At 43.6% G+C, this 24,886-nt stretch overlaps 13 protein-coding genes across 13 annotated transcripts; 7 read left to right on the forward strand and 6 right to left on the reverse strand.

Annotated features, from left to right (window-relative positions):
* The first annotated feature begins 391 nt into the window (after positions 1-391).
* Positions 392-2,093, forward strand: V1516DRAFT_198160 (P-loop containing nucleoside triphosphate hydrolase protein). Its single transcript, XM_066918727.1, has 4 exons — positions 392-636; positions 687-846; positions 893-957; positions 1,007-2,093. Exons 1-4 carry the CDS (start codon positions 501-503, stop codon positions 1,954-1,956), a joined length of 1,311 nt encoding a protein of 436 aa, XP_066779076.1. The 5' UTR covers positions 392-500; the 3' UTR covers positions 1,957-2,093.
* A 1-nt stretch (position 2,094) lies between these two features.
* On the forward strand, positions 2,095-4,102 carry V1516DRAFT_198330 (WD40-repeat-containing domain protein). The gene is made up of 2 exons (XM_066918728.1): positions 2,095-2,363; positions 2,425-4,102. The coding sequence occupies exons 1-2, from the start codon at positions 2,341-2,343 to the stop codon at positions 3,947-3,949; spliced, it is 1,548 nt and encodes a 515-aa protein (XP_066779077.1). The 5' UTR covers positions 2,095-2,340; the 3' UTR covers positions 3,950-4,102.
* Positions 4,103-5,132: 1,030 nt separating this feature from the next.
* V1516DRAFT_671279 (NADH-cytochrome b5 reductase) lies at positions 5,133-6,667 on the forward strand. Its single transcript, XM_066921533.1, has 4 exons — positions 5,133-5,324; positions 5,406-5,588; positions 5,643-5,672; positions 5,728-6,667. Exons 1-4 carry the CDS (start codon positions 5,286-5,288, stop codon positions 6,430-6,432), a joined length of 957 nt encoding a protein of 318 aa, XP_066779078.1. The 5' UTR covers positions 5,133-5,285; the 3' UTR covers positions 6,433-6,667.
* On the forward strand, positions 6,637-8,634 carry V1516DRAFT_647798 (Dak1 domain-containing protein). Its single transcript, XM_066920205.1, has 3 exons — positions 6,637-6,800; positions 6,849-7,880; positions 7,925-8,634. Exons 1-3 carry the CDS (start codon positions 6,695-6,697, stop codon positions 8,530-8,532), a joined length of 1,746 nt encoding a protein of 581 aa, XP_066779079.1. The 5' UTR covers positions 6,637-6,694; the 3' UTR covers positions 8,533-8,634.
* V1516DRAFT_634330 (cytochrome b-c1 complex subunit 10) lies at positions 8,547-9,036 on the reverse strand. The gene is made up of 3 exons (XM_066919992.1): positions 8,999-9,036; positions 8,861-8,929; positions 8,547-8,805 (listed from the first exon to the last, which is right to left on the reverse strand). Exons 2-3 carry the CDS (start codon positions 8,923-8,925, stop codon positions 8,652-8,654), a joined length of 219 nt encoding a protein of 72 aa, XP_066779080.1. The 5' UTR covers positions 8,926-8,929; positions 8,999-9,036; the 3' UTR covers positions 8,547-8,651.
* A 154-nt stretch (positions 9,037-9,190) lies between these two features.
* On the forward strand, positions 9,191-10,744 carry V1516DRAFT_671289 (uncharacterized protein). Its single transcript, XM_066921534.1, has 5 exons — positions 9,191-9,299; positions 9,346-9,651; positions 9,703-9,952; positions 10,002-10,192; positions 10,242-10,744. The coding sequence occupies exons 1-5, from the start codon at positions 9,268-9,270 to the stop codon at positions 10,582-10,584; spliced, it is 1,122 nt and encodes a 373-aa protein (XP_066779081.1). The 5' UTR covers positions 9,191-9,267; the 3' UTR covers positions 10,585-10,744.
* On the reverse strand, positions 10,646-12,417 carry V1516DRAFT_694850 (PIG-X; the record flags this gene model as incomplete). Its single annotated transcript, XM_066923968.1, has 3 exons — positions 10,646-12,014; positions 12,061-12,200; positions 12,244-12,417. The coding sequence occupies 3 exons, from the start codon at positions 12,415-12,417 to the stop codon at positions 10,646-10,648; spliced, it is 1,683 nt and encodes a 560-aa protein (XP_066779082.1).
* Positions 12,418-12,669: 252 nt separating this feature from the next.
* Positions 12,670-13,870, reverse strand: V1516DRAFT_671294 (uncharacterized protein). The gene has a single exon (XM_066921535.1). It carries the CDS (start codon positions 13,790-13,792, stop codon positions 12,950-12,952), a length of 843 nt encoding a protein of 280 aa, XP_066779083.1. The 5' UTR covers positions 13,793-13,870; the 3' UTR covers positions 12,670-12,949.
* Positions 13,871-13,995: 125 nt separating this feature from the next.
* Positions 13,996-15,174, forward strand: V1516DRAFT_671295 (5'-AMP-activated protein kinase beta subunit, interation domain-containing protein). Its single transcript, XM_066921536.1, has one exon. The coding sequence runs from the start codon at positions 14,055-14,057 to the stop codon at positions 15,120-15,122; it is 1,068 nt and encodes a 355-aa protein (XP_066779084.1). The 5' UTR covers positions 13,996-14,054; the 3' UTR covers positions 15,123-15,174.
* Positions 15,113-16,723, reverse strand: V1516DRAFT_700312 (uncharacterized protein; the record flags this gene model as incomplete). The annotated part of the gene is made up of 2 exons (XM_066924120.1): positions 15,113-15,869; positions 15,914-16,723. The coding sequence occupies 2 exons, from the start codon at positions 16,721-16,723 to the stop codon at positions 15,159-15,161; spliced, it is 1,521 nt and encodes a 506-aa protein (XP_066779085.1). The 3' UTR covers positions 15,113-15,158.
* Positions 16,724-18,086: 1,363 nt separating this feature from the next.
* On the forward strand, positions 18,087-18,806 carry V1516DRAFT_621466 (domain of Kin17 curved DNA-binding protein-domain-containing protein; the record flags this gene model as incomplete). The annotated part of the gene is made up of 1 exon (XM_066919524.1): positions 18,087-18,806. One exon carries the CDS (start codon positions 18,087-18,089, stop codon positions 18,804-18,806), a length of 720 nt encoding a protein of 239 aa, XP_066779086.1.
* Positions 18,807-18,826: 20 nt separating this feature from the next.
* Positions 18,827-20,435, reverse strand: V1516DRAFT_619961 (Saccharopine dehydrogenase; the record flags this gene model as incomplete). Its single annotated transcript, XM_066919470.1, has 4 exons — positions 18,827-19,838; positions 19,883-19,993; positions 20,057-20,183; positions 20,249-20,435. 4 exons carry the CDS (start codon positions 20,433-20,435, stop codon positions 18,827-18,829), a joined length of 1,437 nt encoding a protein of 478 aa, XP_066779087.1.
* A 473-nt stretch (positions 20,436-20,908) lies between these two features.
* V1516DRAFT_662884 (armadillo-type protein) lies at positions 20,909-24,741 on the reverse strand (the record flags this gene model as incomplete). Its single annotated transcript, XM_066920468.1, has 6 exons — positions 20,909-21,313; positions 21,368-21,591; positions 21,646-24,122; positions 24,173-24,357; positions 24,405-24,602; positions 24,658-24,741. 6 exons carry the CDS (start codon positions 24,739-24,741, stop codon positions 20,909-20,911), a joined length of 3,573 nt encoding a protein of 1,190 aa, XP_066779088.1.
* Positions 24,742-24,886: the final 145 nt, after the last annotated feature.

The following is a 24,886-nucleotide window of genomic DNA, read 5'->3' on the forward strand; positions in this document are numbered from 1 at the left end:
GAAAGATTCATGTCTATCATGTTTAAAATCTTGATGTAACAAATTCAAATTTACTCGTATGAGGTTAAAACCAGTATGATTGTATCGATTCTCATCTTATCTGATCCGATTTCTCTTCCTCATCTACATTCCCGAGTTGAATTTCGCTTTGAACCAATAAAACGCTTCTTGGCCTTGCCAAATAATTTAATTTTTAGTTTCCAAACATACAAAATATTCTTTAATCATCACTACACGCATCCAACTTCGAATTATATATACACAGTATACATGTCCACGTGACTCTATGACCCAGCCTGTTCAGCATTACTACTCTTATCTCAGCCTAAACAATCATTTACTTTCGTATTAATCTGAAATTTATATGTTACTAGATTCAATATAGACAATAGCATCAGATTCGACTGAGGCGACTTATTTCAATTGAAACAGGGGACAGAATTTGTGAATAAATCGCTGACTATTACGTCGAATAGTGGCAGTAGAACAATATCAGCAAGATGTCGAACGTGGACTTCCTAGGCAAAGCGATCGACATGGTGCAGAAGGCTATTGCAGCCGATTCCGCGGAAAACTACGAAGATGCGTATAAACAATATTATGCAAGTCTAGAGTATTTCATGATGGCTCTAAAATGTGCGTTTATACATCTCTCGTAGACAGGTCATTGGACTAACAGCTTGCAGACGAGAAGAATGCTAAGAATAAAGAGATGATTAGAGCGAAAACGGCAGAATACATGGAACGTGCAGAGAAACTTAAGGAGTACATTGAGAATCAGGAGAAGAAGTCCAAGCGGGCAGTTGGAGCAAATGGCAAGGAGAGTAGTTCCGGAGGCAAATCAAAGTAAGTCCGGTCTCGCGTCTCATGACGCATTTACTAACCAGAACAGAAAGAAGGGAAGCGACAGCGACGATGAAGATGGTGATTCGAAAAAACTACGGAGCGCATTGTCTGGTAAGCATATTCATGGCATATTCCGTAAAATACCAAGCTCACATTAAAGGCGCTATTTTATCCGAAAAGCCAGATATCAAATGGGATGACGTGGCCGGTCTTGAAGGCGCTAAGGAAGCACTAAAGGAAGCTGTTATTCTGCCGATCAAGTTTCCGCATTTGTTCACAGGAAAACGAAGACCTGTTGCTGGGATTCTACTCTACGGGCCTCCAGGCACAGGTAAGTCGTATCTTGCTAAAGCTGTGGCAACCGAGGCGAATTCGACTTTTTTCTCGGTTAGCTCGTCAGATCTGGTGAGTAAATGGATGGGTGAATCGGAACGACTTGTCAAGCAGTTGTTTGCTATGGCGCGTGAAAATAAGCCCTCGGTGATTTTCATCGACGAGGTAGACGCTTTGTGTGGGCCTCGAGGCGAAGGCGAAAGTGAGGCTTCACGAAGAATCAAAACCGAATTGCTTGTCCAGATGAATGGTGTTGGTAACGATGTGTCGGGTGTTTTGGTCCTTGGAGCAACAAACATACCTTGGCAACTTGATTCCGCCATCCGACGTCGTTTCGAGCGGCGAATCTACATCGCGCTTCCTGACGTTGAAGCCCGAACGACAATGTTTAAGCTCAACGTAGGCACTACTCCTTGCGAGTTAAGCCAAGCTGATTACCGGGCACTCGGAGAAATGACAGACGGTTATTCTGGATCTGATATTGCTATTGCCGTCAGAGATGCGTTGATGGAACCCGTTCGTAATGTCATGTCAGCTACACATTTCAAGTGGATTCTGACGGCGGATGGAGAACAGAAATTGACACCCTGTTCGCCTGGTGATCCAAGCGCTATGGAAATGTCGTGGACAGATATCGAGAGTCATCAGCTACAAGAACCTCCATTGGTATTCAAGGATTTCGTGAAGGCGGTCAGAGGATCGCGCCCGACAGTTAATGGTGATGATATTAAGCGACAGGAGGAATTTACTCGAGATTTTGGTTCTGAGGGGAATTAATAGTTTACTGGCTTCTGGCTTTCATAATAAGTATGATATGATTGGATCATTTATTATATATTGTATGATAGTAATCACGTAATTACAATGTCTAATCAATTATTTTTGTACTCTGTGTACTTTACGATAACCATAATAATAGGTTTTGGTCTGAATGCTCGTGATAGTCCCACCTCGCCACCCCACAATATTATCATATATCATTGACATCATATTGTTTTGATGTTATATTATATATAATAATAATTTTTAACAAAGCTCAGTATTATATAACATATTGTAATATATTATAGCAATACTATAATATCATCGACGAGAATTGTTGATGAGCATACTTCAGTCTTGTACGATCACTAGTCATCGAGACTGTTCAGCTGAGCGAAGATGACGGTCGATTATTCCAATGGGTGAGTTTTTTTCCGCAGATATCCGAATGTTTGGAAGACATAGATTATTTCTAATGATCAGGTGCGCTACATATCGAACTACCCGGTTCGTCGATACCCGGCATTTTATAGGTCATTCGGCACGAGTGACGATCAAACATTGGCAACTTCGAGATCTAGTCTGCAAATCCGCAATTCCAAACCAGGTTCTTTATGTATCAGGTAATCATGCCAAAACGCTAAACTTTGAAACAGGACGGCGTGGGAAATGCGCCGAGTTTTTGTTTGAACCGAGATGTATTGCTGCGGATCATGGAATCGTTGTCGTAGGTGGTTTTCAACGTGGCCAGCTAGCTGTCACCGCGCTGAACGATCGAACAAGCACGTCGACAGTGCCTCCTGTACATTCGTTTGAGCTGGGCGGATATATAAACAACGCAATTACGCTCTTCGATCGTGGGTCTGGCAATCGGCGGGCGCTGGTCTGCAACAACGACCATTCGCTGCGACTACTAGATATTAATCAATCCGGCCATAAAGTGCTCGACTCGCTGCAGCTACCGGTTTCGCTGAACCATTCAAGTATTTCACCTGATCAGAAGACAGTCATAGCCTGCGGTGATTCGCCTCATTTGTTTATTCTTCATCCTGAGGAACCACATAGGGCAAGTTTACACGACCTGGACGATTCGTCGAGCAGACTTGATGGGCTCTCGAGCTCGGCCATCGGTGACTCACCCGAACGCTGGAAGCAGTATAAGACTCTTGCAACATCTGCAGATGCCGGATTTTCCACGGCATTTAATCCGGCAGGTATTTTGTTTGCGGTCGCTGCGCAAGACGGCATAGCTACGGTATTTGATTCAAGGTACTTCACTACTTCTGAGCACACCTCGTCGTCAATACATACCTCATCTCCAGCATCAGCTTCATCGTCATCATCCGTCAGGGCCGTCAGATATAGTTCAGCTGATAGCTCGCCGCTTCGAATCGTCCAGTCGACTCGACCGATGGAAAGTTCAGGCGCTTTTAGATGTTTGAAATTTTCTAGCGGTTCTGAGGATCTTCTGTTAATTGCAGAGCAAGCGGGTCGTGTCCATGTGGTTGATTCCCGACGGTTCGAGTACCGACAAGTATTGGATATTCCAAATTTACTAGGACCACGTCATCTTTCGCGATGGGCTACCAGCCAGCGTAGCGGTGACAGCTCAAGAAATAGCGATGAAACTAGATATCGTGCGATCTACAATTGGCCGTCACCAGAATTATCATACCAAGATGCGTTGCGTCCAAGTCGGCCATATGGTCGGTTTTTTAACGACTCGGATATGCGGGAATCTGAAGCTGGGGAAATTGGTGACGAAGATGAGGACGATGAAATCATTTGCCATGACTTGGATACTCGTTATGGGATGAATTTCGAAACAAACGACGACGTGCGCGCAGAGTATTACGCCGAGAGCGCGGCGAGGGAAAAAGAAATCTCAGGGCTCGCATGGAGTCCTGATAATGGAGGCTCGATCATTGTCGGCTGGGATGGCGGAATTGGACGCTGGCCGATCGACCGCTGGGGGAGAAGAGTTTTTCAGTCGTATATTATGAGCTGAGAACTGATTTGAGCGGAGAGGAGTGATGTGGATTCGGATTTGGAATTGGTGTCGGCTTTGGAATTGATATTGGATTCGCTATTATTATTTGGAGTCCCATTTGGAGTACCGAGTTAATACATTATTTGATCACAGTTATAGTTTTATATACTATATTGCATTTCAGATATCTGAATAGACGACATGGTTGGATATATAGGATCGAACCAAAAGGGGCCAGTGGGTGAAGCGGTAAAAAACCAAAAAGTTTCTGGACTTTTGAACTCGTCTTCTATGAATTTCGCGATCAAAGTGAAGTAATAAAGGATGTGCTCACAGGAGTGCATTTTGATGAAGCACTTGCGGTTTCAGTTTACAGACTCTGTAAGCTGTTTCAGCAGATGTTCTCTTTACCCAGCATTTTTAGAAAGTAGACAGTTTCAATTTTTGTTGTCCGGTGTCGTTTGCCCAAATGTTTTACGCATTAGTTTCGACTACGAAGGTGAGAAAGTATCGGATCATGCCAAATTCCATGCCTTAAAATGTTGGGATTTATCTTCAACATGACAAGCTATAACACCGACGCGACAGCGTAAATCAATTTGGGATATAATATAGACAGCTCAAAATTCACTGAATCTTACATCGAGACAGAACCAAAGCTTGTGCTATCGAGTCTTCATTAACATGGGTCCAGATACAATCACAAACTGTGCCTGCCTTGCTACCGATATATCGTCGTACAATTGCGTGCGCTAGTCCGCGTTGCCAGATGCTTATACTCGGTAACCTATGTTTCATGCCATTCTAATAACTCTTGAACAGACCCATGTACCTAATCCACAATTCAAAGCCTCTATGTGAAGCATTTTATAAGATGTGCCAGATTTACAGAATATCCGATCAGAACATGCAAAACAACACCAACAAATAAACAATCGAAACAAGTTTTTAAGCAATAATAGCCAGATCTAATACAATATATCGCGTTATTATGCAGAATCTGTATATAGAGCTAATTAACATTAAATGGCGTAATTACATAATATGTGATATTATCATCTCTCCCTTGAATTATCTCATACATGAGGGGCTTGTATTCATATCGGTTCAATCAGTCCGGTTTCAGTTTGATTGATGAGCTACCTGATTGGTTCTCCACTAGCCGAGACTCCTCGATCTCAATCCGAGAATCCGAACCAGATACGGCAGACCGGGGATAACCTTAGTAATACGGCAACGCAACGACAATTCAATTCTGCATTTTAATTTCTGTTTTTTCTGTTCCTGTCGGTTTATGGTCATAGGGATTGTGCTGATACAATAAGAGTCCCATTGAATTATTATATCTAATCAAATGGCACTGTTTTTGCGTTCTGGTTCGGCGGCTATTAAGGTGAGTGTAGGATTTGACATTCTATAATATTGCAAGAACAGGCAGTAGCAATTTAGTAACTAGAAATACTAATATTATAAGTCTGCGGGTCGGATGTTTTCGTCATCGGCAAGCACTCAAGGTTTTAAGCGTACTCCTTTTGTCATTGCGTCCTCTATGGTTGTTGCCGGTACTACGTCCTACTTGGCTTACAATGCTATGAACGCACCCATTTCTGCTGCCTCGGGCGCATTTCCGGGAGATGGAAATTTCTTTGATCTTACTGTACGAATTATTGGTATCAGAATACTCTCTAAAATAGGCTCTAACTTTAACTAGCTGACTGATATCAAACTTATCAGCCCCAACGTAAGTCTATCTCTGCGACTAAAGATCTTACCTGGAGTGATCTTCTAACAATCAGACTGGAATTTTCACATTTGCGTTTGACGACAAAAACTCAACGAGCGGGCTGATCACGGCATCTGCAGTCCTTGTTAAGTACGTTACGGCAAAAGGCAACAACGTGATCCGACCGTACACGCCGATCAGCGATGTTGACCAGAAGGGTTCGCTGGACTTACTTGTTAAAGAGTATCCCGGTGGTAAAGCTTCCACGCATATCCACAACCTTAAGCCTGGAGATAAGCTCGCCTTTAAGGGTCCAATTGTCAAGTACGCATGGACGGAGAACAAGCACGACGAGATCGTTTTGATTGGTGGTGGCACTGGCATCACTCCTCTCTATCAATTGATTCACGAGATTAACAAAAATCCTGCCGATAAGACGAAAGTGACTCTTGTTTATGGTAATGTTACTGAAGACGATATTTTGCTCAAAAAGGAGCTCGATTCTATTGCCAGTGCAAAACCGGATCAATTCAAAATTGTTTATGCACTTGACAAACCGTCCGAGTCTTGGAAAGGCATCACGGGCTATATCACCAAAGATGTTTTGAGTCCTTTGTTGCCAGCTCCAAACGCGGCGAACATCAAGATCTTCATCTGTGGCCCACCTCCAATGTATATGTCCATTTCGGGGCCCAAAAACTCTCCTCAAGATCAGGGTGAGCTCTCTGGAATTTTGAAAGATCTGGGATATGTAAAAGAGCAAGTCTTGAAATTTTAGTAGATGCTACAAGCTAAGCTATTTTGTACCTTCAAGTTATGTCAGTTCCTGTTATTTTAGATCAACATTGTTGTAACCTCTCTCGATAATTTGTCAACAGACTAGCGGTGCGGAGTTAGTTCCGCTTTTGGAAATCTGCTGATTTGAAGACCCCGCATGATCTATGGAACTCAGATCGAGCATTTACTCCTACGTCTATAACAAAATAAATTAAATTTGTAACTAGATAAGAAAATAGGACATAGTATCAGTACAATTCAATATGTCCACAAAGCATTTCGTGAATAACGCAGATGAATTGGTCGTCGATGCTTTAGAAGCACTCACTCTAACGAATCCAGACTTGGTCTACTATAAGACAGATAAAAGTGAGTCTAGAATGAGATAGATTGCCAGATTTCAATACCAACGGCCAGTCATTACTCGAGCGAGTCACGATGGATCAAAAACTGTGTCGATCGTATCGGGCGGAGGCGCCGGCCATGAACCTGCTCACGCAGGATACGTCGGTCAAGGAATGTTGAGCGGAGTAGCGTCTGGATGGATCTTCGCGTCGCCTTCCGTTGCGCAGATTGTACATGCGGGACAGATTGTAGCCGGGACGAAGGGTGTGTTACTGGTGATTAAAAATTATACTGGAGACATTTTTCATTTCATGCTCGCTGCAGAGAAACTGAAAAGCCAGGGAATTGATGTTGCGACTGTGGTTGTGGGTGACGATGTAGCTGTCGGTCGCACCAAGAGCGGCAAAGTTGGTCGTCGTGGCCTCGCTGGCACAGTTCTCGTTCACAAAGCAGCGGGAGCAATGGCAGCCAAACAGTCGAGTACTTTGCCAGATGTTCTCGCAGTCAGCCAAGCGGTCGCAGAAAACCTCGTCACCATTGGAGTTTCATTAAACCATGTCCATATTCCAGGTCGCAAGATTGAGACGGAAAATCTTATAAGCGAGCAGGAAGTTGAGCTCGGACTTGGAATACACAATGAAAAAGGCTGTTTACGATTGAGTCCTATTCCGTCTCTACCAGAGATCGTCACACAGATGCTTGATCAGCTACTGGATCCAAACGACATCGATCGGGGATACGTCGACTTCTCCAGCGCGGGATCTGTAGTTCTGATGGTCAATAACTTGGGCGGATTATCACCACTCGAGTTGAGTGCGATTACAACTGAAGTAGTTTCACAAGCAGTCAATCATCGGCACTTGAATCTTGTTCGCTTGTTCTCTGGAACTTATATGACATCTCTGGACGGTCCAGGATTTTCGATTACATTTTTGAGAGCAACGAGTGAGATAGTAGCACTTTTGGACGAGCCAACTGAGGCCGTTGGATTTCTAAAAGGTTCTGTTGTTGATGTTGGAAGCCTGAGATCAAGAGTGATAGCTGCCCTCGAGGCCGATCCCCAATCCACGTCTGTCGTGAAGACTAAGAGTGTTGCTAAAATTTGTATGGAAGCTCCTGATCAATGAGATGACAAACTAACAAATCAGTTGACCCATCCGCATTTATTGCAGCAATAACAGCAGGATGTTATCGTGTTATCGCCGCAGAACCTCGAATAACAGAATATGACACGGTTGTTGGCGACGGCGACTGCGGGTACACGCTGAAACGCGCAGCGGAAGCGGTGTTAGGATTCACCGAAACTTCTGTGGCAAAATCCGGCACCGTCGAGACGTTCACAAAGCTTGCTGAAACCGTAGAAAACAACATGGACGGTACGTCTGGTGCGATCTACGCGATATATCTGCACGCACTCGCCGTTTCGGCGTCTCGACTAGGACCAATCATGATGGACTTTTCAGCCTGGGCTCAGATCGCTGCGGACGCTTTGCAGGCCTTGTATGGAGCGACTCCTGCTCGTCCGGGTGATCGCACTTTAGTCGACGCTTTAGTACCCTTTGTAGAGGCTCTGGTCGCTGGCCAGTCAGTCCAAGACGCGGCACTCGCAGCTTCTCATGGAGCGGAGAAGACGAAGGGTATGACTGCCAGTCTGGGCCGCGCCGTATATGTTGATGCTACTGGTTACGACCGAGTACCAGATCCTGGTGCTGTTGGAGTTGCCGAGTTGGTGAGCGGGTTTGCCCAGGTTTTGTAGGTTTACTTTCGAGAGATGATTAAGTTATGCTTGCTATTTGAGTACATTCAATGGACAAATAAATCCCATGCAATTAATTTAATTGATCCAATCTAAATCCACAATCTTTCATAGCTCTCTTAAAAAGGACTATCGTTAGGATCGATCTCGCGAATCCAATACGAGCCGATGACAGGAACACCCGCAAGAATATTGCGGATACGAGGTACTGGCTCCAGAATAAACACGGCTGCAAATCCGACAACGCCTCCCCAGACAGCCAAACTAGGTGTCCTAATAGAAATGTTAATCATAACCTCGTTCGCATATAAATTAAATCAGTACATACCATTTGGCGAAAACCTGAGGAGCAAAACCAAGGTAAGTACGATTAAATCGGTGGACGACGCGCATGATACTGCTTGATTAGTTCTATGATAATCAACAATTTCAAAACCTTCAAGTTTCTATAGAGTTAGGCACTCACAATTTTTTTAAGCAAACACAATCTATTACTAAAATAAATTGATTTGAATATAAGAGTTAGGTCGGAATTTCCAAACGGAACCGGAAATTCAAACGTCCTGATTGGCCGTTTGTAAGAATTGGGTTTTGTACGATTATGAAATCTATTAGGTAATCGTTGGCGAACCTCGCCTGGTAGTTAAGAGAAATAGGCAGGTCATAAATAAACACTACCATATGTCGATGGCAGATCCTCAATTGATTTTATGACAAGCACCGGAATTCAACGCAATGAGTTTCATTTCAGGAACATATCAAGCTTCGTAAGTAAAAATATTTTAAATGACATTTCATTAACTGGATCACCAGCCATCTACAAGCCGTCGAATATGGACCTGGGTCGATCCGGCGATTACCCCAGATTCTCGCTCAGCTTCATGTCCGCAGACCATTTATAATCACCGGAACGTCGATACGGACAAGTACGCCGATCATAAGCGATATTATTGAATTGCTCAGTTTGTCCGATACTGTGGAGAATACAAAGCAAGAGATAGGCGTGTTTGGCCATATTCGGCAGCACGCGCCGATAGAGGATATCAACGCTGCGCTCGTAATGTTTGATCGAGCAAATGCGGATAGTTTAATTGTCGTTGGAGGCGGAAGCCCAATCGAGTATGTTTTTTATGATGATTATATTCGAATGTAAATCGTTAACGGCCACAGCTCCGCGAAATTGATATCTGTCAAATCAGAGAGAGTACAGTTTCCGCCAATCATTGCGATTCCAACGACTTTGTCAGTGGCAGAAACCACGTCCGGAATAGGATATACAAGTGAATCAGGCCATAAAGCAAAGATGACAGAGCCGCGTGCCGCTCCAAAATATATTATTTATGACAGCGAATTGCTCAAGTATACGCCGAAATGGCTACTGCTGTCTACGGGCATGCGTGCTGTGGATCATGCAATCGAGGTATGTTAACCTAATGAAGTCGGATTCACAACTAATTATGCAAACCTAGACCATCTATCATAAAACCGTCGGAGAGCTGCCATTTAAACCACTTGCGCTGGCTGCGGCCGGCGAATTGTTCACTTGCCTGCCGAAATTGGCCGCCAACCCTGACAATACTGAATATGGTCAACGCGCGATGAATGCTGTATTTATGAGCTTATTTCCCCGCGAGCGCATCGATGGTCCTCTTGGATTAAGGTATATTTTGCCATCATTGTGTCAAACTTACCTACCTAACAAGCTCCAGTCATAGTATTGGCCTTGCCATAGGTTCCTCATACACAATTCCACACGGAATCACATCGTGCATCACGCTCCCGCATACTGTGCGATACAAAATAAAATCGGACACCTATGCGGAAAAACAAATAAAAAGACTAGTTCCTTTCCTGGGTTTGCCCTCAAATTCCCCTGCAGAAGCGGTCGCAGACGCTATATCTGAATTGATCGCCTCTTTAAACTTGACAGCTACACTTTCAGATTACCGTGCCCCACGAGAAGATGCTCGCAGAATCGCCATCTATGCTCTCCATAACGAGGCAGATCCTGAACTGGATGCAATCATTCATCTTATTGAACTGTTATATTAGTCAATTAGGGACTTATTGCTGACTTATTGTATTAATATTAACAAAATCGTGATCTCGAGATCTAATTATTCTTTTTTTCTTCAGCACTGCTACGTGGACTTGGTTTCCTGGGATTTCCAGGCTGCTTTCTAATCCCACCATCACGGAAGTAATTCAAAAACGTTTTATACACGATCCATACGCAGCCCGCGAGAATAACACCTACAGTCCATGGCTGTACGTAATCGTATGCTTCCAATTTTACTACCGGAATGCTTAATTTCGTTGTCAACGCGCTCGAAGAGACAGGTGTAGTCAACGACTGGTTCGCAAGTATATAGTAGAATGACGTTCCCCGTTCAAACAGTCGTTCGGGCCCGAGCATATTTGAGTCAAACGGACCTTTCCGCATCTCCATTTCCGACGAAGAGTTGCACGCCCAGAATATACTTGGCCAGGGAATATCATGCACTACGGCACTAATATTCCAGTCAGGGACTTCATAGCGAGAATGCATTGGAATCTCAACATCGAGACGTTGTATTGGGTAAGTTTTCGGCAAATGCTTTGCTCGATTCGCCGAACGCTCATCACTGTCATCCTCAATGGCTTCCACCACTGGCGGTGGAATCAGCTCCAATAGCATCGTGCTTCCCCATTTATCTACCATCCAGACGGGAATTTCAAGATCAGTTTCGCCCCATATTCCGACGACCCGCTTTACGCCTCCCGCTTGTGCATCGGCCAAATCCGAAATCTGGTACTGGTCCACAAATATAAAACGCGGAAGCGTATAATATGCATACAATCCGCACGTAACCGAAGAGGTCTCGAGACCAGTCAACGCAAGATCTCTTTCTCGGCCATCAATTGTGACTGTTCGAACACTTATTCTCGGAACTTGCAAAGCGCCTTCAACAACAGTTAAATGTTTCGGATGTAGACCATAGGGGACTCTGAAATCTGGCTTGTATACAGGCTGCGGTAACGCGATAGTCGGCCGGTGACGAGGTGCGAAATCAAACAGTGTAGGAACAAACTGCGCGTTTTCTCCAATCACAGCTAAAATCCCACCGAATGTCATATCTCCTTCAGCATCGTCACTGATCTTGTTCAGAATCCCAACTTCGACCTTGATTCCTTTCGGCGGACTTGGAATTGTCTTGAACCATCGACCGTAATACCAGTAAGCCTCCGCTAGCACTCGTCCATTTGTTCGGGCATCAGCGTAATCTGAATCTGACGCGGTGAAAGATATGGATATGTAATGCGCCGATGAGAGATCCGAAAAATTCATCGGAGAGTACGTCACAGTGAGATAATTAATGAACGAGGTCAGAGAGACGGATGGCGAATGCAGGTAGAACCCGTAGGGCATTTCAATGAACGACGAGATCCCATTGCATTCTGTTTCAGGACTAATCCGCTCAAGAAACCGACAAAGTGAATTCCTATTTGGTTAATTTCCCTATTATGGTTACTCTTCCAGCTGCCTACCAATCGTAGCCACTAGAGTTGCGTGGTGCTATGCTGATATGGGTCCCCCAAGGTATAGGTCTATCGAACGGAGAGACGTGAGCGTAGTTTTCTTTTGAGCTGATTTCTATTCTCAGGCTCTCTAAATCATGGAATAGATCCTAACGATTAGCAAAGTTCCCAACAACAGATATGTCTAGCTACCTTCTCGGCGACTCTATCCAGCGACACAACCGCTCTATCCTGTCTCGCCCCGGGTACATCTCGTAATACAAGTTTGTCGGACGTCAGCTCAAGACTATCCGCCGCATCTCTAAACGTCTGGTGCCATTGATCATGTACAATGAAGGTATGTCGAATTCGTATTGGCGCCGACATTGTCTGTCTTAGGCTTACTTTCGGATACAGATCTATCGAGATCTACCGAGACCAACCGAGACCAACCGAGATCCACGAGATCCAAACGAGGTCCTCAACTCGTCCCTCGCCAACTGAACTCAATTGAGCGTGCAGTCGTACGGAATATCCCTTCAAAGACACTATCGACCTGGATATTTTCTTTGATATATTATGTAGTGGCCTACGTGCGTAGATAGCTCGTCTCCTTGTCAGAATTTTAAGTACAGACGCCTCATGTTACATACTGTCAAATTATCTAATACTGTCCCTACAGCAATAAAGTAGTATTGAGCATTTCGTAACAGATATTATTATTAATATAGCAATTCGTAAAAGATATTATTGTTAATATCGTATTCATGACGATAATTAAATTTAACTCCAACGCCAGTTTAAATTATCACCCGACGCTGCTCCGAACCCATAAACAAAACACCAAATAACAACAAGCGAAGCAATCACAAACCATTGGAACCTGGGACTGAAATTGAAAGAAAATAAAAATGACAGATCATATGAATTTAGAATTTGATGACCGCATAAATAAGCCCGAACTTGGTTGAGCGTGTTTCAGGTCTGAGTGTCGCTCTAACGATGAAGGCAGTCCTGGCTTGAAATCTTCATCCTCTTCAACGATTATGGATGATTTGAGTAAAGCAATATCTTCTTTAGCAATCGATGATAACTTCAAAGAGGGAACCTTAGGAGACGATAGTTCGGATCGTGGAGACGTAGAAGTGGAGAGCGGGGTGTAGAAGGATATCGACTCCGACTTACCGCCTCCGCTACTAACAAATTCGTTTGTCCAAGTCATAGTTTCGACATCGACAGTAGGCTTTGCAAATAAAGTGCTCAAAGGTAGCTGTGTGACTTTTCCAATTCCATCATCGAGATCACTATAATTTAAGTCAAAATCGATATCATTGAATTCATCATGCTGTTCTGCTGATAGATATCTGACCCGATCATGAACATCGGAATTCTCGATGGGCGTCGGCGTTTTATAACCATCAATAGCTTCTATGGTCCTTCTTCGTTTCTTGCTACTGTGCCCTGTTTGCTCGTTCTTTGGAGAGAGCCCAAACAGAAACTGGACGACTGAAGAGGAAGCACCAATGCAGATCCCCACCGAGACTCCGATCAGAATACCTGTGAAAAAGAAAAAATACAATGACGCTATCGCCTTGACTATGAACTGCGGAAACAGAACGACTCGTGCGATACTAAAGATGAACTGGAACAGTATTGGAAGCGGCCAGAAAATGATGCTCAGTATCCAAAGCAACAGACGCATCGGAAATACTACTGGCAGCAGCAGAACACGGCCAAAGGCAACCATATTGGCAATCTGCATTGCTTACTATCTTTTCCAAGTAAATAACTCAATAATTCAGTGCAAAACAATCATTTTATCACGACCGCTGAGCTATCATAAGAAATCGACCATGAAATTACGTAATTACATTTAGTCTTGGGAGATCTTTACCCTGCCTATCATATCCTCATGTGCCACATCTGGACTGATATGAACATAGAAATTATATCTACCTCCATACTCCTACGCATGCATAAAAATAAGAGTACATTCCATTATATATATATATATAACCATTAATATGGGTAATTCATCTTCTCAGGAACGTCCGACGGAAACTGCAAACTCTTTGTCTGGATCCACGTCCTCACAGTCCTCAAATACACATCTAATTCCTATCTCAGGCAGCAATGAGCAGTCTGGCAATGATGATACTCCCAGTCGCCCGCACCGGCCAAGGTCTCTTATGGCGGACATCACGGACGATGATAAGCCCTCTGCAAATCATCGTGAAGATGCGTACGAAGAGGTAGAAGAGGAATTGGACGCAGACTCCACCAGTTATGCTCAACACGTTGAGTCTGTGACGACAGCAACCACATCTACGACAGACGGACAAAAGGTGAAGCTAAGTGCATCTGCAGTTGACACAAGTATAACAGACGATGGTGCTGTGGACAAATCTATCCCAGCGAAGCCCGTCTCGAAAATGCTTTCCGGTGAGGAAATCGACTTTTATCATGGTCAACCCAGCGAACAGTCCGTCCCAACCGTGATCAGCTGGGTACATGGTGGAAAAAAAGTATATGTCACAGGAACATTCACAGGCTGGCGAAAAATGATAAAATTGACTAGGAATGGCAACGATTTTTCAACTGTCATTAATTTACCTCCGGGCACACACCGGATCCGATTTGTCGTCGATAACGAGCTCCGTTGTTCAGACGCTCTACCGACCGCTACAGATTCTATGGGCAATCTAGTTAACTATATCGAAGTTGCTAGTCTTGAATTACCTGCTTTAGAGCGCGAATCTCAGTTAGAAGAGGAGAAGTATGAAGATGAAGTCCATATCCCCCCCTTGGAGTATACGAACGAAATTCCAGCGATCTTTGCCAACCCTGCCGCTTCAGAGAAATACATGTCAGAAGATTATCTTGCGCCGCCATTCTTACCTCCACATCTGGAATCAGTTATTCTCAACACGAACTCGCTTGAAAAGGACGACAGTAGTGTGTTGCCCATTCCAAATCATGTCGTACTCAATCATCTAGCGACTACTTCGATCAAACATAATGTTCTGGCTGTGGCTAGTATTAGTCGGTATTCTAGAAAATACGTTACTCAGATTTTGTATGCTCCTTTATGATTCTGGTGTTTATTTATATTGATACATAGTAATACATTACAATTTCTTTCGTTTCGATGGTCTCGCCTTACTAATTTCTTTATGCTTTGCCTTTACCTTCCAGCCTTTCACTTTTTGCATAGTTGAATCTATGATTCGTTTTTCCGAGATTCGAACTGTGACTGCGTTGCGAAGATTAAAGTCTTTGACCGGATCAGTTTCCAGCATCAGATTTTCATCCGTCACGACATCTGATCGGTACATTCTTTTCTTTTTCTGTAGAATTTGCAGCCACACGTCCTGTTGCTCGCTAATTGACTTCAAACCTTTGCGGCTAAAAGACTCGAGCAAATTAGGGAAGCCTGAATTAAGTGATTTCTTCTTCAATTCTCTAAACGCAGGGGCGGTTAGTAGAAACAAATAAGTTAGCACTAGTGCGGAAGTAGGAACAGCGCAAGTACTATTTGTGATTTGAATTGAATCGTCGAGAACATCCGTGTCATGGGCTTCATCAGCAGCTAGAATAAATTCAATCCGTTTCTGAACTTGGGTTTCTGCGAGTCCGGATATTGACGTAGCAGTTTCGATAGCAAGTCGAGTATCGATCTCGACCACATCGTTAATAGTCTTACCGGGCCGAGTATATCCGTATCGTCGAAGAAGATCGCTGTTGGGTAAATCACCGTATGTATTATAAATTTGCTCTCCGGCGGGAATCCGTTTTGTCGCTTTAATCTCAAGAGAGTCGGTCGTGTAGAGTAATTTTACCTGATTAATTAGCATAAGGATGTATAGATAGCTTATTGACTTACATTGCAAAGATCTGAGTCACCATTGAGCATGTCTAACAACGGAACCAACGCCTTCACAATCTTTTCTTCGTCGTCTTGCTCTATCACCTCGATGCTATGTTCAGCTTCAATAATCTCGTTCTCAGCTTCATCTTTGCCTTTGTCTTCTTCGTCTTCTTCGTCTTCTTCGTCTTCTTCGTCTTCATCGTCTTCATCGTCATCTTCATCTTCATCTTGCTCCTCCACTTTATCCGAATCTTGTGCGCTCAAATCTGGATCCGTCTCTATATCGTAGCTGTAGGAAAGGATCAAAGATCCCATTCGATGGTACGCTTCTAAGCTTGAATCAACAGTTTGAAACACTTCGGGATACTTCTCCAGCAACGGCACAATATGTTGGATATACGAGTTCTCTGCTTCTTCTTTACCCAGCTGCTCGACTACTGTGGTACCTTCAAGTTCTTTGAGCTCTTCTGCAGTCCAAAACATAGGTGTCGCGAAAGTAGTCGGTAGCACTTCAAAGTACGGCTTCCATCTACTGGTTGCTCGATTTTCAATCATTAACGCAACTATGAGTGCCAGCCAAGGATCGAGATCGCTAATCTCCGGAATTTTTTCACAGATCCGTGTGCTTTCAACCGTCAAAATCAGCTTTCGGGGAATCCGAAATAAAACCGTGTCAATGGCAACATCTCGTGTTGAAATGAGCCCACGGCCTTGTTGCACAGCTCTTAGGTCCTCGACTTTGATCTGATCCGAGATGCTAACTCCGGGAATTGTCTGTAGCCAGTTTAGAAACGATTCAGTTTTCTTGTTGAACTCGTCTGTCATTGGTGTTTTGCTTTTCTTCCATGCGGATTGGTATATGTAGAAGTGGAGAAATGTAGATTTGGATTTGAGAGACCAGAGATGATCACGGGAATAATTGCTGGGACAACCTCATGGGTTAATATATCGGTGGTGTCATGCTTATGATAGTTAATATGAATTTCAGACGAGATTGTATTAATCAAGCTTCTGTATGAATTGTGCAGAGTTTCTTAAGACGAAGCTAATTAGTGTTAGATTTGCAAGACAGTTTGCCGATTGTAGTGATCTGCGACAATTCTTTAAATTGTAATTTGACAGGAGTGGCTCGCCAGTTGGAGATACTTCTAACAGGATACTTCTGATGAAGATATTTTTAATGAAGTTACACTCTCCTTCTGGCCACGACTACTGCTGCATGAAGTCGCTTAGCTCTTGAGTAGCATGTCATTATTCCTGAAAAGTCTCAAGGCTTCGGAATGGTCCCTAACGAGTCAGCCAGAAAGTCGATTCATGTATTGAAAACTACCATCGGAATGGAAGTTAGGCGGTGACCGAAATAGATGCAGATAGAGACTGCAGCCAGAATCTGCGGCGAATTTGTAAATCCGACTCCTTTGCGCCAGATAAAAATGGACTAATAAGTCCTTTAGGGATTATTACAGTAAGGCTGTGCCAAGATGGTGAAATATGATCCGTTATGAACAAGTGCCGAAGTAGAACTGTTAGTCTCAGAGTTTGACTATATCTAAATAATAATGGGTCAAAGTGCAAATATTGGCTCAGCCTAAAGCTATCTAGTTTAATTTCAGATCTGGCTGATTTGTACCTTTCTAATATGAGAGAATTGAGTGATATTTATTTGGGGTACAGGATAACGGGTCACTGTCAAGACAACCAAATAATTGGCATACTAACTAATTGGGCCTTTAACTCTATTCATGCTGGTATCTTGTGCAAACGTTCGACAATGAATTGTTGACACTGTTATACGAACATAAATGTGCCGATTAAAGAACACCATATTATGACAAAATCGTAGAAGAACAATAGTCAGAAATTTAAGCAGTGAAATCAATTAAGTACCCGATTACGCAGAAACAACAGAAATGCGCTAGAAATACCAGAGTTGGACCGGTTCTATTAGTATCTGGACTTCGCACCTTTTGTAATATGGCAATTCTACTTTCATGATATAATCATTGATAGAATAATGATAGTTTGTTAGTTGAAGGAAAGGGAGATTAATTTGTGACTTGAAAGCAACTCCCAACTGTCTCTTCGCCACTTCTTGATCTACTCGTGCTCTATAACACACTCTATTCTGAAACTATACACTATACCAGATAGAACAGCTGTTAGAGCATTAAGAGCTAAATAAGTACAAATGGGTCGAGCAGAAGTCGGAACACCCAAATACATCGCGAACAAGATGAAAGCCAAAGGACTTCAACGTCTTCGTTGGTACTGTCAAGTATGCGAAAAGCAATGTCGGGACGAAAATGGATTCAAATGCCACACGCAGTCAGAATCTCACGTCCGTCAAATGTTATTGGTTGGCGAGAACACGGGAGCCAAAATTGCAGACTTCTCAGCGCAGTTTCGACGGGATTTTGTCTCATTGTTGAGGTCATCGCACGGAGAAAAGCCCATAAACGCAAATAAGTTCTACCAGGAATACATCCACGACCGAAACCATATTCATATGAATGCTACGAAATACGCGACACTCTCACAGTTTGTCAAAATGCTGGGAGACGAAGGCGTCTGCAGAGTCGAAGAAGACACCAGCAGTCGTGAGGGCGGATACACAGTAGCATATATCGATAACTCGCCGGAAGCTCTAAAACGGCGAGAGCTGGCTGCCAAAAGAGATAGATACGGTCAAGATGACTTGCAACAGACCGAAAAAGATCTTCAGCGACAAATTAAACGCGCCATCGTCGAAAGCGAATCAAAAAAGTCGAAACACCCCGAACAAGAGTCGGCACCGAAAGAACTACTACGTATTGACGAGAAGCCGATCAAACTCGGCTTCAGTTTGTCTAAAAAGTCTACTTTGAAATCGGGAGCGATTCAGAAACCGAAAAAAATAAAACTTAAATAAAAAATACATTTCTAGCTAAATCAAGCAATGGTCTTCTCTTTCAGATAAATATTGTACTTTTCTTTCAAAATATTACGAAGAGGATCGCAAATCTCAGGCGAATACGGAGCAACAACACCAGTTTGTTTGAAATAGCCATCCAGGATCAGCTCGGCCGCAACTGCACATGGCGTTCCCACAAGTCGTGCCATTGACGAGTATCCTTTAGGGTCGCCGTAATCGGCCAACGTTGAAGTTCGCGTCTCAGTTGAGCCATCAGGCCAAGTGATACCAAACTTGTGCTGCAAAATAACAAAGTCACGTTCGCCGGGTTCGTACTGCATCAGCTCCTCTAACGTCGCGCAGAGTGTATCAAGTGCATTACCCTTCGGTGTGATCGGCTTGTCCGAGAAAAGCCCGAGCCAACGCATCCCCTTAATGATCCGCGTCTTCTCCTCTTCGGAAGAAAATGTCGCCTTGCTTTCAATCGCAGCCAATAGATCTGTCTCGGAAGATGATTTGGCTCCAATGTGCTGTGCAAAGGCCTCCTTCCAAGGAATCGCACTCTTGAAGTAGTCCTTCTCGGAATCATCAAGCATACCAATATCAACCAGTACAAGCACAAAGTCTGTGAATCCCTGATATCGCAATGTTCCTCGAATAACGGTTTGAGCCTCGGGAATCTTGTATAGTTCTCTGAAGCCAGTCGAATCCCGGTTTCCGTATGCAAGGAACGAGTAGCCAGGATACACGAAATAAGGCTTTGCCGACTTCATCAATTCAGGTCCAGGAATCTCGACCGTTTTGCCATCCAAATAAAATCGGGCAGTGTTACGGAGCGCCAACAATACACCGCGGGAAGACCACGAAAATTTATATCCGAGAGGATTATCCGAGTCCTCCGGCGCTGGCAAGCCTCCACAGTACGACAAAAAGCTAGTCACTTTGCCGCCTTGTTGGTGAATCTCGTCAATAGCCTTGACGGCGTACAGATGATCGATGCCAGGATCAAGACCGATCTCGTTAAAAACAACAACACCAGCTTTCTTGGCACTAAGATTGTTAGCGGAATCCTCTATGATGAGCATCTAACTTACTCTTCATCTAAGGCCTGGATAGCAGGCGAAATATAACTCGTCGTCAAAGTGTTTTTACCATTGACGATTGCAGCCTTTGCAACAGTAGCATGATAGATATACGGAATTAACCTATTTTTCAGTTTTGCGGTTAGTGAGATAACTTTCTTCAAAACCATAATACTCATCACGTACGAGATAACAAGGTCACAATTCTTGATTGCAGCGTCAAGAGCAGCAGGATCAGTGACGTCCAACGAAATAGCATTAGTGCTTGCAGAATCGCCTGCAAGCTCCTTGGCCTTTTCAAGAGTTCGGCAAGCTAGTGATTTAGTTAAAACTCTGCCATTTCTTACATCAATTTCAAAAATATCCCATTTTACATACCGACCGTGACCTGCGTATCGGGACGGGCCGCAAGAATTTCGACGGTTGGCTTAGCCACAAAACCAGAGCCAAGAAGAAGCACTTTTCTATTTAATTGTCGCGAATTAGCTATGGCCTGCCGACCTAAGTTGGATGAACGTCTCAGAACGGTCCCAAGTGAATTAGATAACGAAAACAGAGCTCTCATTATGCTTAATTCTCTCTTGCGCTGGCGTATTCTAAACACGTCGTACACTTACTGGACCATTTTCAAAATTAATTCAAGAACGCAGTATAAATTATTCTGCGATTAATTGAGTGGATATCCAAGCTGATTTATAGAAAAACAGATAAACAGAAGTTCCGAGAAATTATGAGAAGGACCAGAACGAGCCAATCTTTTTCGGTACCTTCGATGATAGTGAATCTCGGCTAAGCCGCAGCAGAGCCCGACCCGCCGGTCTTTGGGGCTATTCCGGACTGCGGACCCTCTTGATCAGACTGAAATAGGAAATCTGTCAACAGAATCTTGTTGGCTATTGAACGCGTCCGCTATAGATTAGCAATCGTAGCAAGTCTTCTTATTAGCTGGTATTCCTCCGTTGGCCTTTTAATCCGCTTTCCCTGCAATCCTCCACTTCAGCTCAATTAAGCAATTAACAGTCAGCTATTAGCAGCCCTCTAATCTTCGTATTCATCGTCAGACGCAGCAACCCGTTTTTTCTTGCTCGAACCTCTGTCTCCGACACTTTTCCTTTTCGAATTCTGGCTTTTCCTGTTAACTCCTTTCTTATCTATTTCAGTATTCATTGTTAAGCTCTCCTCCACACCCTCGTTTGTTGGATTGGCGGTTTTGGCAGGTCGAGATGCTGCTCGAGTCTTGATCAAGCCAGAAAGTTTCTCTGCTATACCGTCTTGTAAATACACGGTTCGCGCAATTTCCTGCGCGTCTTTGGATGACTGTATTGCTTTGAACAAATCTCCTGGAAGTGGCGCTCGACCAGGCCACGTTTGTATTGACCATCCATGTGCATCTACATATCTTCTTATCACTGCTTGGCCCAAATCAGACATGTAATACAATTTCTAGTCATCCACATTATTAGTAACAAATTTCTTGAAGTCACGTCACATTCCTACCTCGCTATCATTAGGGCTAACTGCATCTCGGACTTGCTTTACTCGCTGTGCAAAATAAAAAATCAACGACACATTTTGTATCGTAGCAACGGAATTCAAGTAATACAGAATATACTGCGTGAAATCAAGCATATCTTCTACTGACGTTCCAAAATCGGGATGATGTGCTAGTAAATGCAGTAGTCGAGCGAAATTCCGCTCCATTTCGGTTTTCTTAAGCTGCTCTAATTACGTGTAATTAGCACAATAGTCATACTCCCTTGGCAGATCAAACTCACGAAGCTTTGCCGTGCGTGCTCGAATCCACATAGCTACTTCCTGTTTAGACTCCTCTTCAGGTTCATATGCCATTAGAAAGACCAGTGGCATATATCTTTCAGCAAGTAGATTTCTTGACAGATATTTTTTCAATTTATCCACGAAATCTGACCGGACCTGGAACTCTTTATCCTGAACTAGTAAACCCATAGAATTGATATCCTTTGCCTGAATCATTCGCTCATAACGGCTGAGCTTTGCAAGTTTCAGTAAATATAGTCCTCCGCACAGCCGTAACCGGGATTGGGTATACGCAGGAGTATCCTTACTTCTTGACATTTCTCCTCCATTAGTGATCAATGATATCAATAGTTTCAAAACTGGCTGTGCAATCTCGTCTGCTAATTCAGCGTCTTTGGCAGCTCGAACACGATTGACAAGAATTTGAAGAGCGAGCACCTTTGATTTAGTCCACTGATCCAGCCTGAGGTCATCAACCCAAGTTTTATCTTCTGGAGAGTGTTTAATTCGATTTTGGAGTAAAACCTCCTTGATTAATATCGCCGTTAATCGATCGATTTCCGGCTCGACGAGTCCAGGCATCCATAAGACTAAGGAAGCTAGGCCAGCGAGATGAGCTAGAACGTCTTCACTTTTTACAGAAAGCGGCAAATAGACTCCGAGCAGTTCGCGGGCATAAGCGATTTTCCGCTTAGTCTGCATCAGCACAATCACGGCGTATTTAGCTTCTGTCGCGTCCCCCTTAGTCGCAAGCGTCAAGAGCGAATCAATAAATGGCTTGTCAACTTTCAGGTCATCTGGATATGATTTTGCGTATTCTGCGCAAGCTTTAAGCGTGTTGACGTTTCCAGAACCCCCAGGGGTGCTCGTCTGAATCTCTTGAATTAAGTCACGAATATGGACTTTTAGAACGGCTGGCATCGACTCAGAGACATCTTTTAGCAGCTCTCGAGCAGTCAGCAACAACCCATCACTACCCGAGTCTTTTGAAATTGCGATGATGTTGGCCATATTGCTTCGACTATACCAGATCGGACTACTTCGATACAGAATCACAACGAATGACTCAAGACCAGCGATTTGCTCTGCCTTAGATTTGAACTCGCTGATTGCTTTATAAACTATTTTGTATTCAGATTCGGACGAAATACAATCTCGAATCAGTTTATACATTCGGCGATCGTTGCGATCAACGAATTTGTTCAAAGTTGTCTCGATCTTGATGGGATCTGGAAGCATATCAGCTAGACATTTCACCGTCTGATCCAGCTTGGTCCGAATTGGTCCCTCAGGATCGTCACAGACACCGCCATTATATTTTTCACAAAGTTGGACAAATAAGTTGAGGATATTCGACAAACCCTTCTGGCGATTAGCCATGAGCTTGAACACTTTCCTCAGTTTCTCATCTAAATATCTGACGACAGTCAACATTCGAGTCACACGACGCTTATCATCTATATCAAAGGGCATTAGCTTCTCATGAATGCAGAGATCCATGAGCAAATTCATTTCTGGCGAATTCACATATATCAGCTCAAATATTCGGGAAGGAATCCAGCCAAGAATCCGAATAATTTCTTCGTCATTAGCGGCAATGTCATCGTATGCTAAATCATATAAATTGCCAAGAACGCTAATGGCTTCCGTTCGAACATTTGTTTTTAAATCGCGCACGCGTTCGGCCAAATTTTTAAGAACCTGCTCGCTCTTAAATTTCAGCACGATAGTCTTGTAATCTAAATCGCCAATAGCCCTACACGCCGCTAATCGAACACGGTCGTCGATATCTACAAGACTGCGTCCTAGTCCTTCGACAGTACCCTTGACGACATCCAAGCGGTTACCGATGATGAATGCGCATCCTTGAGCCCATTGGGCTCGCACAGCAAAACTTTTGTCATTTTGCCGGCCGAGCCAAGCTTCCCAGCACGATGGATGACTAGAAATGAAATTAACTCGTCCAGGAATTTCACCCGCAATTAGGCCGATTGTTTGAGTGGCTATTAATCGCATATCGACGTTTTCGAGAAAGATTTCTTGTTCCAGATGAGGAATTACAGTTAATAACACGTCAGGGGACGCCTTCCAGATTTCAACAATCAAGCTATGAGCCTTCCGCAGCTCAGTCAGATCAGTTTCAGAAACCTCTTCGGAAGAAGTTTTTGTAGACATATCATATATTACATCTGTAAAATACTGCGAAACTTGGCGAGCCATCCGGTCGCTGCAGTTTATACAGATTGTTTTGGCCATGCTGTATGCTGGAGGAATTTGCTGTGTTAATCTAGTCTGGACTTTTGACCGCACGGACTGATTTTGATTTGGCACACTACTTTGATGGAGACTCACTGCAGTTCGTAGAAATTGAGCAAGAATCATTGTCACAACATCGCGAGGAATCGTTGGAGATTCTTCAATCAGCTGAACCAGAATCTCAGTCATATGGAATTCAAGGTTCTTGAGTCCTTCGGGTCTAGTATTGATGAGTATATCAACAGGAAACAATAAATAAAATACACATACTTTGCCATGTCAAAAAACATTTGAAACAGTTCCGACATTATTGCTTCTCCGTTAGGAAGATCGGCAACAAGGACGACGCTTTTGACCTGAGACAAACTCTCCAGTAAGTAATAGTACTGCGCGAAATAAGGAGATTCATTATCAGCTAGTTCCTTCAATTGTGATACAAAATGGTGGAAAATAATCTACTAATTAGCTTTCACTCCCTCGGTATCTCGTCTTTGCAACAAACCTGAAGTTGTCCAACAGTATACGGAGCATCAGGAGCAAACAGTCTTAATACATCTGCCAGACAACTGGCTGTGTACGCTCTGACACCTTTATCTTTATGTTTGATCAAGTTATTAGAAATCAACTCTTTTGCAACCTTCTCCAACGTCGTAAGATCAACATCTCCTTGATCGAACCGTTGCAATTCTCCATGGACAGACTATTCAATATCAGATCGAATCTTAGTGGGTCTACCACTCAAACCAGAAACAAACCTCTAATCTCCTGAGCAATTCACTGATCGCAATAGGTTTCCCAGCCCGCGGAGCAAGCGATTTATTGAATTCTAGTCTAGTCATTGCTTCCGGTCGGCAATCGGTTGAGCAAGCAGGTGTCCGTATAGTGAAAGCAAACTCGCTCTGTCGCGTCGAAATGTGAATGCTTTCCGGAGTTGTCGCTTAAAGACAGTTTATCAAGACAGCCACAACACGGTTTAAATCTCTC

This window comes from Lipomyces oligophaga, assembly GCF_038497815.1.
Source record: "Lipomyces oligophaga strain CBS 7107 unplaced genomic scaffold V1516scaffold_2, whole genome shotgun sequence".
Taxonomy (NCBI): Eukaryota; Fungi; Ascomycota; class Lipomycetes; order Lipomycetales; family Lipomycetaceae; genus Lipomyces; species [Lipomyces] oligophaga.

Bases quoted from the DNA above. Each gene is read 5' to 3' on its own strand.
- V1516DRAFT_647798 (XM_066920205.1), top strand. From the start codon at position 6,695: ATGTCCACAAAGCATTTCGTGAATAACGCAGATGAATTGGTCGTCGAT. The intron at 6,801-6,848 runs GTGAGTCTAGAA...ACCAACGGCCAG, and splicing joins CTACTATAAGACAGATAAAA to TCATTACTCGAGCGAGTCAC. The intron at 7,881-7,924 runs GTATGGAAGCTC...CTAACAAATCAG, and splicing joins TAAGAGTGTTGCTAAAATTT to TTGACCCATCCGCATTTATT.
- V1516DRAFT_634330 (XM_066919992.1), bottom strand. From the start codon at position 8,925: ATGCGCGTCGTCCACCGATTTAATCGTACTTACCTTGGTTTTGCTCCT. The intron at 8,806-8,860 runs GTATGTACTGAT...CATTTCTATTAG, and splicing joins CCTCAGGTTTTCGCCAAATG to GACACCTAGTTTGGCTGTCT.
- V1516DRAFT_671294 (XM_066921535.1), bottom strand. From the start codon at position 13,792: ATGCAGATTGCCAATATGGTTGCCTTTGGCCGTGTTCTGCTGCTGCCA.
- V1516DRAFT_198160 (XM_066918727.1), top strand. From the start codon at position 501: ATGTCGAACGTGGACTTCCTAGGCAAAGCGATCGACATGGTGCAGAAG. The intron at 637-686 runs GTGCGTTTATAC...AACAGCTTGCAG, and splicing joins TTTCATGATGGCTCTAAAAT to ACGAGAAGAATGCTAAGAAT. The intron at 958-1,006 runs GTAAGCATATTC...CTCACATTAAAG, and splicing joins ACTACGGAGCGCATTGTCTG to GCGCTATTTTATCCGAAAAG.
- V1516DRAFT_671279 (XM_066921533.1), top strand. From the start codon at position 5,286: ATGGCACTGTTTTTGCGTTCTGGTTCGGCGGCTATTAAG. The intron at 5,589-5,642 runs GTACGAATTATT...AACTTTAACTAG, and splicing joins GAAATTTCTTTGATCTTACT to CTGACTGATATCAAACTTAT. The intron at 5,673-5,727 runs GTAAGTCTATCT...TCTAACAATCAG, and splicing joins TCAAACTTATCAGCCCCAAC to ACTGGAATTTTCACATTTGC.
- V1516DRAFT_198330 (XM_066918728.1), top strand. From the start codon at position 2,341: ATGACGGTCGATTATTCCAATGG. The intron at 2,364-2,424 runs GTGAGTTTTTTT...TCTAATGATCAG, and splicing joins ACGGTCGATTATTCCAATGG to GTGCGCTACATATCGAACTA.
- V1516DRAFT_671289 (XM_066921534.1), top strand. From the start codon at position 9,268: ATGAGTTTCATTTCAGGAACATATCAAGCTTC. The intron at 9,652-9,702 runs GTATGTTTTTTA...TAACGGCCACAG, and splicing joins GGAGGCGGAAGCCCAATCGA to CTCCGCGAAATTGATATCTG. The intron at 10,193-10,241 runs GTATATTTTGCC...AACAAGCTCCAG, and splicing joins GATGGTCCTCTTGGATTAAG to TCATAGTATTGGCCTTGCCA.
- V1516DRAFT_671295 (XM_066921536.1), top strand. From the start codon at position 14,055: ATGGGTAATTCATCTTCTCAGGAACGTCCGACGGAAACTGCAAACTCT.